The sequence below is a fragment of the Jaculus jaculus genome, chromosome 10, assembly GCF_020740685.1.
Source record: "Jaculus jaculus isolate mJacJac1 chromosome 10, mJacJac1.mat.Y.cur, whole genome shotgun sequence".
Taxonomy (NCBI): domain Eukaryota; kingdom Metazoa; phylum Chordata; class Mammalia; order Rodentia; family Dipodidae; genus Jaculus; species Jaculus jaculus.
In genome coordinates, this window is record NC_059111.1 from 101,211,390 (window position 1) to 101,225,759 (window position 14,370).

General features: G+C 40.0%; 1 protein-coding gene and 1 non-coding gene across 2 annotated transcripts in view; both read right to left on the reverse strand.

The window, feature by feature from the left end:
* Kdm7a (lysine demethylase 7A) overlaps positions 1-14,370 on the reverse strand; it is a 73,782-nt gene that overhangs the window by 45,811 nt on the left and 13,601 nt on the right. Inside the window, exon 2 of the mRNA XM_045160111.1 lies at positions 2,744-2,829. Within this exon, the coding sequence (XP_045016046.1) occupies positions 2,744-2,829 (86 nt within the window). The remainder of the gene's footprint in view (positions 1-2,743; positions 2,830-14,370) is intronic.
* LOC123464243 lies at positions 7,390-7,498 on the reverse strand. Its single transcript, XR_006639475.1, has one exon. It is a non-coding gene; the product is annotated as a U6 spliceosomal RNA (small nuclear RNA).

Consider the following 14,370-nt stretch of genomic DNA (forward strand, 5'->3'; position numbering starts at 1 on the left):
CTGTGATTAGTAGTCATACAGATTAATCTGTTTTCCTCACTAATTCCTCAGGATAAATTTCCAGAAATGCTAGAAGAAACATTACTTTTTTTTCTACATACTTTTTTTTTTTAATTATTTATTTGAGAGTGACAGACAGAGAGAGAAAGAGGAAGACAGAGAGAGAAGGCCAGGGCTTCTAGCCACTGCAAACGAATTCGAGACGTGTGTGCCCCCTTGTGCATCTGGCTAACGTGGGTCCTGGGGAATCGAGCCTCGAACTGGGGTCCTTAGGCTTCACAGGCAAGCGCTTAACCGCTAAGCCATCTCTCCAGCCCAATACTTTTTTTTTTTTTAAGGTAGGGTCTCATTGTAGTGCAGGCTGACCTGGAATTCACTAAAGAATCTCAGTGTGGCCTTAGACTCACAGTGCTCCTCCTACCTCTGCTTCCCAAATGCTGGGGTTAAAGGTGCGCACCATCACACCCGGCTTCTTCTTCTTTTTTTTTATTAAGTAGAAACTTTGTATGGACACATCATATGTTGTTACCATCATTTTATTTTATTTGCTTTGTTTTTTTGAGGCAGTGTCTCACTCTAGCCCAAACCAACCTAGAACACACTTTAGCCCAGCATGGCCTCTAACTTAGTGATCTTCCTCAGCTCATGCCTAAAGGCATATGCCACCACACCCAGCCATTAACTTCTCTCAGGGGGCAGAGGTAGAAGGATCACTGTGAGTTTGAGGCCACCCTGACACTACATAGTGAATTCCAGGTCAGCCTGGGCCACAGCAAGATTCAAACTCAAAACAACAAGCTTTGAAAGCATGTACTTCAATTTGAGGGTTCTGCAATAGCAATTAAATGTTGATACTTTTTTCTTTTTTCTTTTGATATAGGTCATAAGTTATTTAATGATTTATACAAATGCTAGATTTGTTAAGCACTCCTATTATCCCAGTACTTGGGAGGCAGGGGCAAGAGGATCAGGAGTCTGAGGCCAGCTTGTGACTCCCAGAACCAGAAATCCCTTACAACCCACAATGGGCTGTTGATTGGAGGAACCTACAAGGTCCCTAAAACAAGACAGGCTTCTGTGAAAGCACTTGATTACCCTACTAGTAAGACCTTACTGCTGAAGACATTACAGGCTGCCAACACAGATCATCGAGAGAGCTGGCTAGAACCTGGAAGGAAGCCACTACCCAGATGACTAGCCTATATAGTGCCTGAAAGCATTACAAGAGCAACTGGGGGAAAATAACCAACAACACTGTAAGCAAGCAAGGGAAAATGCTATATGAAAGCAACCAGCCTGACAAGACATACCCACCTGTGCAATGGTGGCACCCAACCTAGGTGGGCAACCAAAGGCTCTCAATCTACTCAATGGAAAGGAGTCCATAGCTGGAACTGAGAACCAAGTCGGAATCCTATATAGGCCAAGATTATGGACTCCATTGAGAAGCTCTCTCTGGTTTTTGGCCAAAGGAGAGACTACACCCATCAAAATCTCTCTAAATTAACAATGCTTATCCCCTTTAACCTATGCTGATCTCACTCTGCTGGAGAATCTGCTTTTCTTTTTTAGATAGCAGTAAGATCCAAGGACAACCAAAATCTATCAACAAGAAGGAAAAGACAGCTAACTCCCTGGCAGGAGATGAACCATTCGGCACACATCAGCCAGGGTCCAGAGTAATAAGCAAGAGTGCTTCCATAGCGAGCCTGATAACCTGCACCAGGGCAGTGGAAACAGACACTGAAGATGCTCAAAACACACCGAAGCAGAAATCCAGAAGCTGATGACAGCTCAACACTAAAGTAGACTTAAACCACACCCATCAGGGTTCAGGGAATTTTGCAGAAGAAGGAACAGAAAGACTGAAAGAGCCACAGGATGGAAAGGAATATCCAACGGCATTCCCTCTTCCCTCAACAATGGCTGACTGCTGCTCTCACAATTCATAACCCACAACCTCATGGTGAACACCAGCAAGCCCTCTGAGGACCCTGAGTGGAAAGGGGGCAGGGAGGAGGGAAATGATGGTTAGCAACACATGATGTATTCATACAAAGTTTCTACTTCATTTAAAAAAAAAAACAGAGAGACATCAATATAGAAGAGGAAATAGTTAAGAAAAAGGGTTCAGTAGAGGGAAATGAGGGAAGTGGGACAAAGGAATATTGCCGAAGATTATGTAAATTTTAATAAAGTTTTTTATTCTAAAATATTTAAATATTAATATTTAATATTATTCAATATTAATATTTAATATTAAAATACCCACTATCCTACGCCTGATAACCAATTTTAATATCTTATTACATTTCCTTCTGGTCTCTTATTGATAAAGTTGTACTTTACAAAATAGTTCTGAAACTTCATTTTGACTCAAAGAAAGTCTGAGGCTAGCCTGGACCAGAACCTGCCTCAAAAAAAAATTTTTTTTTTCAGAGAAAAACTGCATTTTGAATATTTTCAATAAAATATTTCTTACAGCTCATGGTGGATATGATGTAATTGGAGTATTATTAAAGCACTATCATATACATCTTAAGTCTGAAACAATCTTTTTTGTTGTTTTTTGAAGCAGGGTTTCACTGTAGTCCAGGCTAACCTATATTCACTTTGTATCCCAGGCTAGCCTCAAACTCACAGCAGTCCTCTTCCCTCAGCCTCCTTAGTGTTGGGATTAACGGTGTATGCCACTATGGCTGGTTTTGAAACATTAGCTCACATTTAGACATCTGGTACTTACTCAAGGAGGAACCATGGAGAACTGCACAGTTGGGACAGTGATACAGGTCAATATCAACAGCGTGATGTTCTTCTACTCCAACACAGCTAAGATATAGAAAGTCACATGTAAGTAAGTTGAAATCTCTCACTTGATCAGAATGCAAGTTTCAGAAGTAAGCTGAAAAATATACAGCTCAAAAGATTTTGTATAGCACAGAAATTCAAGAATAAATTTTATTCTTGTATTCTCTGTGTACCAGCTAAACAATTATGGGAGAAAATATTCTCAAATATATGCAAAGTAATTCACTTTTAGCAGTAGTAGAGATATCAGAAATAATGTAATTATAAGCCATAAAATCCTCAACCATTATGTAAATACCATTTGTTTTCAAATTAATGTCGATGAGAGTCAAAAGATAAGTCATAATGAAACTCTGAAAGTTATTTTCAGATAAAGAATGTAAGTGGGATATAGAATTTGCAAACAGATATGCAATGGAGGCTAACATTGCTGAGCTCAGCATATATACTTCATGAAGTAACAAAAAGAATATCAACATAAACCATTAAAACAAAGCAATCTGCATCAAAATCCCATTTACATTCTTCACAGAACTAGCAAAATCCATCTTAAAATCCATATGGGGACTGGGCAAATGATTTAGTGGATAACAATGGTTGCCCCACAAGCACAAGGGCCTCAGAAGGTGTGAGATTATCTTGAGTTCAATCTCCTGGACCCAAAAGACTAGATGTGGCCATACAAGCCTATAACCTCAACCCTGTGGCGGGCACAGACCACAGTACCACTAGGGCTTGCTGGTAGTCAGTTAAGAAAAAAAAAAAAAAATAGCAGCTCCAGATTCAGTTGTTCATCCTCAAGGAAATAAAGAGGAAGAGCAAAAACAGAAGTGCTATTAATAGAGGACAATTGACGCTCTCCTCTCTTCTGGCCTGTCTAAACACACACACACAGCACAAATACTATACACATGTTAAAATTCGTATGAAAGCACAGATCCCAAGTAGCCAAAGTAACTCTACACAGAAAGAGCAATGCTGGAAGTATCACAGTACCTGATCTCAACGTGTACTATAGAACTGTTGTAATAACAGCATGACACTCCCACAAAACCTTCAACATAGGAGGGGAAAATCAAAATAAGACAGACTAGATAGAAAGAAAAAGGGATTCCGTGGACGGAGGACTAAGAGAGTAAAGGGAGGTAGTAGGAGTAGATTACGATCTTTATGTTGGAAGTTGTCAAAAAGTTTTTTAAAAATATGTAAACCAAAGAAATGGAACTGAGGAATCAGAAATCAACACACACAGTTGAGCAACCTACTCTTTAACAAAGATGTCATAAGCCTTCATGGGGGATGGCTATTTAATAACTGGTTCTAGGAAAACTGAACATCCACATGTAGAAGAATGAAACTAGATCCCTCTCAAATCCTGTAAAAATCAATTCAAAACAGATCAAAAACCTCAATATAAATCTGAGATTCTGAAGTTATAGGAAATCATACGTAAAGCACCTGAAGCTACAGGCAAGGCAACGAACGGTTTTCTGAAGAAGGCTCCAACAGCATGTGCAGCATGTTCGGTGCATGAAAGCAGGAAGTAATCCACTAAGTGACAAATGATTATTTGCATGAAATTAAAAAGCTTCTACACAACAAAAGAAACAATCATCAGAATGAAAAGACAGCCTACTAAATAGAAGAAAATCCTTGTCAACTATACATCCAACCATGCATTAATACCTAGAATCTATAAAGAACTTCTAACATTCAACACTAAAAAATCCCAACAAATAGCTGGACGTGGCGGCACACACCTTTAATCTCAGCACTTGAGAGGATGAGGTAGGATCACTGAGTTCAAGGTTAGCCTGGGCTAGAGTGAGATCCTAACTAGGACAAAAAAAAAAAAAAAGAAAAAATCATCCAATCAATAAGTGGGCTAATAAATTCAATAGCGTTCTCAAGAAAAGAAATATAAGTAGGGCTGGAGAGATGGCTTAGCGGTTAAGCGCTTGCCTGTGAAGCCTAAGGACCCCGGTTCGAGGCTCGGTTCCCCAGGTCCCACGTTAGCCAGATGCACAAAGGGGCGCACGCGTCTGGAGTTCGTTTGCAGAAGCTGGAAGCCCTGGCGTGCCATTCTCTCTCTCCCTCTCTGTGTCTGTCGCTCTCAAATAAATAAATAAATAAATAAAAACAAAAAACAATGAAGAAAAGAAATATAAGTAGACAATTTTTAAAAATATTTTTATTTATTTATTTGAGAGAAAGAGGCAGAGAGAGAGAGAAAGGGAGAGAATGGGCACACCAGGGCCTCCAGCCACTGCAAACGAACTCCAGATGCGTGTGCCCCCTTGTGCATCTGGCTTACATGGGTCCTGGAGAGTTGAACTGGGATCTTTTGGCTTTGCAGGCAAATAAATGCCTTAACCGCTAAGCCATCCCTCCTGCCCCAAAATAGACAAATATTTTAAAAAGTGCTCACCGAACTAGAGAGATGGCTTAGCAGTTAGGGTACTTGCCCGCAAAGCCAAAGGATCTAGGTTCAATTCCCCAGGGCCCATGTAAGCCAGATGCACAGGTGGTACAAATACATGGAGTTTGTTTGCAGCGAGAGAAGGCCTTGGTGCTCTTGCACTCTCTCTATTTGCCTCTCTCCCCCGCCAAGAAAAAAAATAAATTCTTTAAAAAAAGTGTTCACCATCCTTAGCCACTGGGAAATTCTAAATTAAAACTAAACTGAAGCCAGGCATGGTGGCGCATGCCTTTAATCCCAGCACTCAGGAGACAGAGGTGGGAGGATCACTGTGAGTTCGAGGCCACCCTGAGACTACATAGTGAATTCCAGGTCAGCCTGGGCTTGAGTGAGACCCTACCTCAAAAGAAAAATATATATATACTATTCACAACAGCTAAGTGGAACCAGTCTAAACATATACCATTAGATGAACAGATATAAAGAAAATAGGGTACACACTGCAATTTTATTCACCAATGAAGAAAATGAAATCATTATGTAAGAAAATAGATGCATCTGGATGGAGATCATTATGTTAATCAAAATAAGCCAGTCTCAAAAAAGACAAATAAAGCTGGGCATGGTGGCACATGCCTTTAATCCCAGCACTCGTGAGGCAGAGGTAGGAGGATTGCCATGAGTTTGAGGCTACCCTCACACTACAGAGTGAATTCCAGGTCAACCTGGGCTAAAGTGAGACCCTACCATGAAAAACAAAAAAGGACAAATAACTCATGCTTTCTCTCTGCTGTGAATCAAGGTGACATGGCTGCTACCCTCTTGAGCTCTCAGCAGTGTTGATGACTTGCAAGAGACCAGCACAAGACTGGGCCCATTAACAGTATATTATAGAGAGGGGTAAGGTTCATGAGACACCACCCCTCAATGACAATATATAAATAGCTGAGAAACTCATTTTCTTCACTGATGTAGCCACTCATAAGTAGCCCATGCTCCTGTAAATAACCCTGCATCCAATGTTCCAAACTCACTGGCTCACCAAGCAGATTTGGGTGGCATCATTTCTTTGGTCTGTGTTTGTTTGTACCCTTTTTCTGGGGAAAACGAATATTTGTTCCTCCCTCCAAGAAAGTTCAAACAAAATTTATATATGTACACCCCTAGAGTTAAATTTTAAACATGCACATGTGCATGCACATGTGCACGTGTAGAAAGAGTATTATGTGAAAGGTAGAGGAAATCGTGAAGGGGTAAAACAATGGAAAATATGTGACAAGAAAGTCAAAGGAGGTGAGGAAGAACAATGGGGGAGGAGGGTGAATCTGAGCATGGTGTAATGACATGTATGTAGGAAGAAGTCATGATCAAACCCATAACTTTTATGCTGACATAAAGACTAATTGAAATAAATAATAAATACTGAATACCCATTTAAAAAATAAAGCATATTAATACTGATGTCAGAAAATGAATGTTAGAAGAGATTTTATAAAATACTTTCAACAAAAACTAACAGGCCTACATACTGCAGCCATTTTCCCAAGAACTTGAAATTATATTTCCTTTTTTTCTTTTCTTTTTTTTGAGGCAGTCCAATAGACTGCCTTTTTTTTTTAATGTGAGAGTGAGAGAGAGGGAGAAAACTGGCATGCCAGGGCCTCCAGCCACTGCAAATGAACTCCAAACACATGCACCACCTTATGTATCTGGTTTTACATGGGTCCTGGTGAATCAAACTCCAGTCTTTGTAGGCAAGCACGTTAGCTGCTAAGCAATTGCTCCAGCCCATAAATAAAATTTTAAGCAGTTGAAAATCCAGACATGCTTCTAATGAAATTATCCCATATTAATATGTGAAAAATATGATGATTCACATGCTCATACCTTAAACCTTGCTTTCTGAGGATAGAAAACATACACATGTTCTAGTTGTCCCTATCTAACACTGAACACAAAGTAGACAACACAATTGGTGATGCAAATTACAAACAAGAACAAATAAACCACTCTTGTGAGAGATACTAATAATTTCTATTAAAACAATCCAAAGAAGGAAATATTTCTGAAGCATGCATAAGGTTCTGTTTCCTTAGTCAGTCTACCTCTTAAGATAATGCTTCTTCCTCCCCTTCACCAATCTACTTTCTACCTATCCAGCTACATATGAAGTATATCTACAGACAGGAAGGAAAACATATCCTTGTGCAGGGTCACACTGATCTTCTCTGTATTGTTCCAATTTTAGTGTATGTGCTGCTCAGCGAGCACAGAAGCCATAATATAAATAGTACCAGTGTATCTGCTACTTTATGGAAACAAAAACTATACTTTCATTTGTAACTAGTGATATGGCAAATAAACATGTGAGAATTCATCAAAATTTTGGAAATCATCCTAATAGAGAAAAATCTTTCCAAGATGACAAAAGACAAGCAGAATCAATTTCATAAAGGTTTGCTTGACAATCTTTTTTTTTTTTTTTTTTTTAGTTAGATCTTGCTCTAGCCCAGGCTGACCTGGAATTCACCATGTAATCTCATGCTGGCCTCAAACTCACAGTGATACTTCTAGCTGTGCCTCCCAAATGCTGGGAGCTTTTATAAGGTAAAGAAAGGAATCAAAAGTATATTATTGCCAGCATGGTGATGCATATCTTTAACCCCAGCACATGGGAGAAGAATCATTGTTGAGTTCGAGGCCACCCAGAGACTACATAGTGAATTCCAGGCCAGCCTGGGCTAGAGCAAGACCCTACCATAAAAAACAAGAACAAAAAAAAAAAAAGGTACGTTTTTAGCCGGGCGTGGTGGTGCATGCCTTTAATCCCAGCACTCAGGAGGCAGAGGTAAGGAGGACTGCCATGAGTTCGAGGCCACCCTGAGACTCCATAGTAAATTCCAGGTCAGCCTAGGCTACAGTGAGACCCTACCTCGAAAAACCAAAATAAAAAAAATATATATATATATACGTTTTTGGAGGCTGGAGAAATGGCTTACCAGTTAAGGCAATTACCTATGAAGCCTAAGGACACATGCACAAAGTCAACATGAGCATAAGGTGGCACACGCATCTGGAGTTTGATTACAATGACTGAAGGCCCCAGTGTGCCAATTCTCTCTTGATTATTCTCTCTCACACACACTTAAAAAAAAAAAAAAAGTACATTACTGGGCTGGAGAGATGGCTCAGAGGTTAGGGCACTTGCCTGCAAAAACCTAACACCCTGGGTTCAATTCCCCAGTGCCCATGTAAAGCCAGATGTAAAAGCAGTGCATGCATCTGGAGTTCATTTGCAGCGGCTAGAGGCCCTGGGACACATATTTATTCATTTATTCATATTCTCTCTCTACTTGCAAATAAGTGAATAAAAATGCTTTTTGAAAAAAAGAAGTACATCTGGGCATGGTGGTGCATGCCTTTAATCCCAGCTCTCAGGAGGCGGAGATAGAAGGACTGCTATGGAGTTCAAAGCCACCCTGAGATTACAGTGAATTACAGAACACCCTGGACTAGAGCAAGACCATACTCCCCCCCAAAAAAGTACATTATCAGTAATGTATGTAAAATTTTACCACTTTAAGGTTTGAATATGAACTATCGCTCTCAGATTCATGTGTTTGAAAACAAAGTCCTAAGCTGGTGGCACTGTTTGGGGAGGTTGTGGAACCTTTAAGAGGTACAGCCTTGCTGAAGGAATTTGTTCTGGATATTTTTGTTTTAAAACAGGAGCTTATTTTTTATTTTTATTTATTATATGAGAGAGAAAGAGAGAGAGAGAATTGGCATGCCAGGGCCTCTAGCCACTGCAATCCAACTCCAGACACACATGCCACTTTGTGCATACTTGTGACCTTGTATGCATGTGTCACCTTGTACATCTATCTGGCTTATGTGGTGTAGTATGTAGTTTCAGGTTGCTGAGATGAACTTCTAAACCAGGCACAGTTATGGAGGCAGGGGTATTTATTGAAGCTTACAGATCCAGGGGAAGTTTCATAACGGCCCCTCTTAAAGAACCAAACACTAAGATCTGCCCAATGACACCTCCTAGCCAGGTAGCTCCAGATATAAACTGCAAACTAATAAAACACTGAATGTATTGGGGGCCATCTATTCAAACTGCCATATTCTGCCCCTGGCCCCCAACAGATTTATACTCATCTCACATTGTAAACTGTATTTAGCCCAGTTTTAAAGGTCCCCAGAGTCTTGACCAACTTATGATACTTTTAAAGTCCCAAGTTTCCTCTGAGATTTAAAATTGTCTCTTAGCTGTGAGTCTTGTAAAATCAAACAAGTTATATACCTTTATCATATACAGGCACAGAATAAACATTTTTAACTGTTATAAGGCATAATAGGGAGAGTCAGGAACAATGTAAACTCAACAACCATCAAACTTCTGTAGTTTAAGTCCAATATAACCAGTGACTGACAGTCTTCGGATTTTTTAATTTTGCCCCTTCAGCTGGGCTAAATATCCAGGGAAAACTTTTATTCTGAGCCAACAGCCTCCATGGTAGCCCTTGTATAGTTTTGGTATATCCAAAACATCTTTGGGTCTCCCTGTTAAACCATGGCCCATCTTTTAATAGCTTTGTCAGACTATGCTTCATGCTGCATCATCTCAGCAGTGGCTCCTGGACCCATATGTACACTTACTGACTCACTCCATGTATTTTTTGTTTTCAAAATCAATGCCAGGTGTGTAGGATATAGCCATATTCTTAATTTAGGGATGAAATAAATAAAACATGACCTTGAAAAGTGGGATTTTTTTTTTCCAAGTCAACTCTTTTCCAAAAGAGTCTGTATTTCTATCATGGTCTTTCCTCAGGCATCTTCTCCATTGTTTTTAATATAAAGTAGTTGGGCCATCTTTCTTAAGATTGTTAATGTGTTTGAAAATAGCAGCCTCAGCAACCTAAAACCAGTCTCAGTGTCTGTAATTTTAACTTGTTTAGCTTTTTAAACTTAAAATCTTAAATCTTAGTCCAATATCTTTAGCCATGCACATTAGTCCCTCACAAATTTAATTTGATCAAACTCTCTGGGCCTGGGCAGCAGAATGCAGGAAGGCCTTATGTCAATAGCCCAGTTTCAACAAAGTCTTTTGCAGTCTTTCTTTCCTCTTAGACAATTCATAAACCAAGCCTCTAAACACAATTTTCTCTGTATTTAGCATTTCCAAACTCTCATCAGAACACTCCATAATACTTGGCTTACTGCTCTAGAAGGTATCTCTAGTTCTAAGTACCAAGTCCATGCCTATTCCTCCAAAACAAATTCTAAAAGTCCAGAATCCACATGGTCAGATTCATCTCTGTACCCTACCCCACTCTTGGTCCCAATTTCTATAGTAGACAGCTTCAGGTTGCTGAGATGAACTTCTAAACCAGGCAGTTTTGGAGAAAGGGGTATTTATTGAAGCTTACAGATCCAGGGAAAGTTCCATAATGACAGAAGTTGGCCCCCTTTTAAAGGACCAAACAGAATGAGAAAAAGCCACACCACAAACACACACACTTCAGGAACTCCAGGCACTTTGTATCTTTAGACTGAAATTACAAATCTACCACAATTTGGAGTTGCACTCTAAGATCTGCCCAGTGACACCTCCTCCAGCCAGGTGGTTACAAATCTAAACTACAAACTAATAAAACACTAAATATATTGGGGGCCATCTATTCAAACTACCACACGTGGGTGCTGGGGAGTTGAACCTTGGTCCTTAGGCTTTGCAGGCAAACACCTTAACTGCTAAGCCTTCTCTCCAGCCTGGCCTTGAGATTTTATATACTGGCCCAGCCACTTGATGAGTATCTCTGTGCTTCCTGGTCCATGGAAATGTAAGGAATCCAAGCCACATGTTTCTACCACCACAAACTCTGCTTTGCCTTCCCTCCCAAGATGGGCTGTGACCTCTCAAATTGTAAACCAAAATAAACATTTCCTCTCTTAAGCTTCTTCTTGTCAAGTATCTGGTCACAGCAAGGAAAACAATAATCAATTCAGGGCTGGAGAGATTGCTTAGCGGTTAAGGCATTTGCCTGCAAAGCCAAAGGACCCAGTTCAATCCCCCAGGACCCATGTAAGCCAGATGCACAAGGGGCACATGCATCTGGAGTTCGTTTGCAATGCGTCTGGTGTGCCCATTCTCTCTCTACCTCCCTCTGCCCCTTTCTCTCTCTCCCTCTGCCTCTCTCTCATAAATAAATTTTTTTAAAAATTAAAATAATCAATTCAGATGTGAATATTTATATGTCTCTTACACACAGGTATTACATATAGAAAGAATATTTGTTCAAGGAAATGTTCTTCTGGCAGAATTTGCCATTTACCTTCTGCCTTCTTCTCTATCCAAACCCATCTCCTATTACCACGATAAAGTAAAACAGTAACAAGCTTAAAGTTTAAGAACCTTGTTCCTAGCTGAATCCACCATCATATTGCCCCCTTATTCTATTGCTTTTAAGTTTTGTGTGGGTTTGGGCTAAGTTTTACTTTTTTTAAACAGGTTCTCAAGTATTCTGAGCTAGCCTCAAACTCACGATGTGGCCAAAAATGATCTTGAACTGCTTTTTGATCATCCTGCCTCTATTTCCAAAGCCCTTGAATTATAGGTTTGCACCATCATGCCTAGTTTCTTCACTTTTGTTTGTTTTTTTTGGTTTTTTTTTTGTTTTTTCAAGGTAGGGTCTTCCTCTAGCCCAGGCTGACCTGGAATTTACTATGTAGTCTCAGAGTGGCTTCAAACACATGGTGATCCACCTACCTCTGCCTCACGAGTGCTGGGATTAAAGGTATGCACCACCACACCCAACTTTTCACAATTTTTTTTAAAATATTTTATTTTTACTTATTTATTTATTTAAGAGAGAGAGAATGAATGGGCATGCCAGGGACTCCAGCCACCCTAAAGGAACTCCAGATGCGTGTGCCCCCTTGTGCATCTGGCTAATGTGGTTCCTAGAGATTCAAACCTGGGTCCTGTGACTTTGCAGGCAAATGCCTTAACTGCTAAGCCATCCCTCCAGCCCATTTCACAAATTTTTAACTGATTAATTCTACCTAATCACTAACAGAAAAGAAACATGTCAAAGTTAGCTAGGCGTGGTGGCACACACCTTGAATCCCAGCACTTTGGAGGCTGAGGAAGAAGTACTGCCCTGAGTTTGAGGCCAGCATGGGGTTCCAGAGTGAATTTCAGGCCAGCCTGGGCTACAGTGAGACCCTGCCTTGAAAAAGAACCATGTCAAAGTTTATTTGAAGCAGAAGTCTAGTGTTTGCAGAGTCCAATTCCTTATGAAATCCAAGACTTAAGGAATTAACATTCCAAGAAAACTATTTCTAACCCCATGTCTAATTGTGGCTCAATCCTGGATGTGCATTAAAATTCCCCATGGAGCTCCTCCAAGCTGCTACTGGAAAGCCTTTCAAAATAATAAAGTAGTTCTATAGAAACATGGGAGGATCTCCAAGATATGCTGTAAAGCAACAAAATAAGGTGCAGAATAGTTTGTCTAGTATGCCATAAATGTGTACATAACACACACATTTATAAAAGCAAGATGTGTGTCTGGAAGGATATGCAAGAAATGAATAACAACAGTTGTTACACCTAGAAATGAAAACTAAATGGATACAGAATGGAAGGAAGAATTACTTTCACCACATAAACTTCTATAAATTTTAAATTTTTCTATCATTCATTGCTATTTTTAAAAAAGAAAAACACATTCCTGAGCCCCACCTTCAATCTATAGGGAAAAGTTAATGGCTAGCCCAATAATCTTTTGTCCTAACAAGTTCCCCAGGTGATTCTTTTGCTGCCTGCTAAACAGTGTGGCACTGGGGAACTACTAATCTAAAACCCTATCATAGAGGCTACTACAGTGTCGCACAGCCACTTTCTGTGAAAACTTACTATAACCGAACTTTAGGTTCCTTGCAGCTAATGTTTAATTCAGAATGTCTTACACCTAGCAAATCTATCTAAAACTGATTCCACAGTGAATTAACACAAAATATTTACTGATTGATACTAAGAAGGAATGCTAAACAGATCAGGGAGGTTCTAGTTTAGGCTACTACCATAGGGCCTATTTAAATATGTATTTTACAAATATAAAGGGGATGGTAAATGAACATGAGGGGAATAATAAGGAACTGATTACTTTTCATCCAAGATCTTTTCCTGAATGTTCATATTTTTGTTGATTAAAAAGAATACAATTTTTTTTTTTTTTGCTTTTTCAGGCTCTTGTTTGCGAGTATAATTCCATTGTTCAGAAAGAAAGGGTTTCAATTCATTACAGATTTATATAAAAATTCATTTACTTTGTTTTCCTTTCATGTAACCCCCAAGTGTCCCTTGATTTTCCAAACACATTATCTAATTAAAAGAATGGATGAGACTCCCAGTCAAGATGACCGTCTGCCTAACCACGCCTCACCTGGTGGGGAACGAAAGGACGCAGAACCTGAGGAGAGAATCAGCCCATCACATCTCATCAGCTAAAACCATAGAGTAATTGGGGAAATGAGCAACAGTGCTGCTTTCTTAGTGAACCTGGTACCAGTACAAGGGTGAAGGAGATAGACACAGAGATAGACATTCAACTCCTACCAAATCAGAGATCCAGAGACACAGAGGCCCCCAAGACCTCATCACTGAAGTAGACCTAAAACAAACCCAACATGGCTCAGGGAAGTTTGTGGAAGAGGGGGCAGAAAGATTTTTAGAGCCACAAGTTGGGACATTATGCACAGAGACACTGACTCTTCCCCATAACTGATGGCTACCCCCACAATGCACACAACCCACATTCCCCAAGGAGGAGGTTCCCTTTGGAGGGGGGAGCACAGGGAGGAGGCTATCAATGGTACCAACACGGTCGTATACACACTGTGTACATAACAAATTAAAAAAAAAGAATGGATGAGTAAGGGCTAGAGAGATTGCTCAATGGTTACGGCATTAGCCTGCAGAGCCTAACAGGTGCAATTCCCCAGTACCCATGTAAATAAACCCAGATGCATGACCTGGGTTTGATTCCCCAGTACTCATGTAAAGCCAGATGCACAACATGGAGTATGCATCTGGAATTCATGTGCAACAGCTAGAAGCCCTGGTGTAC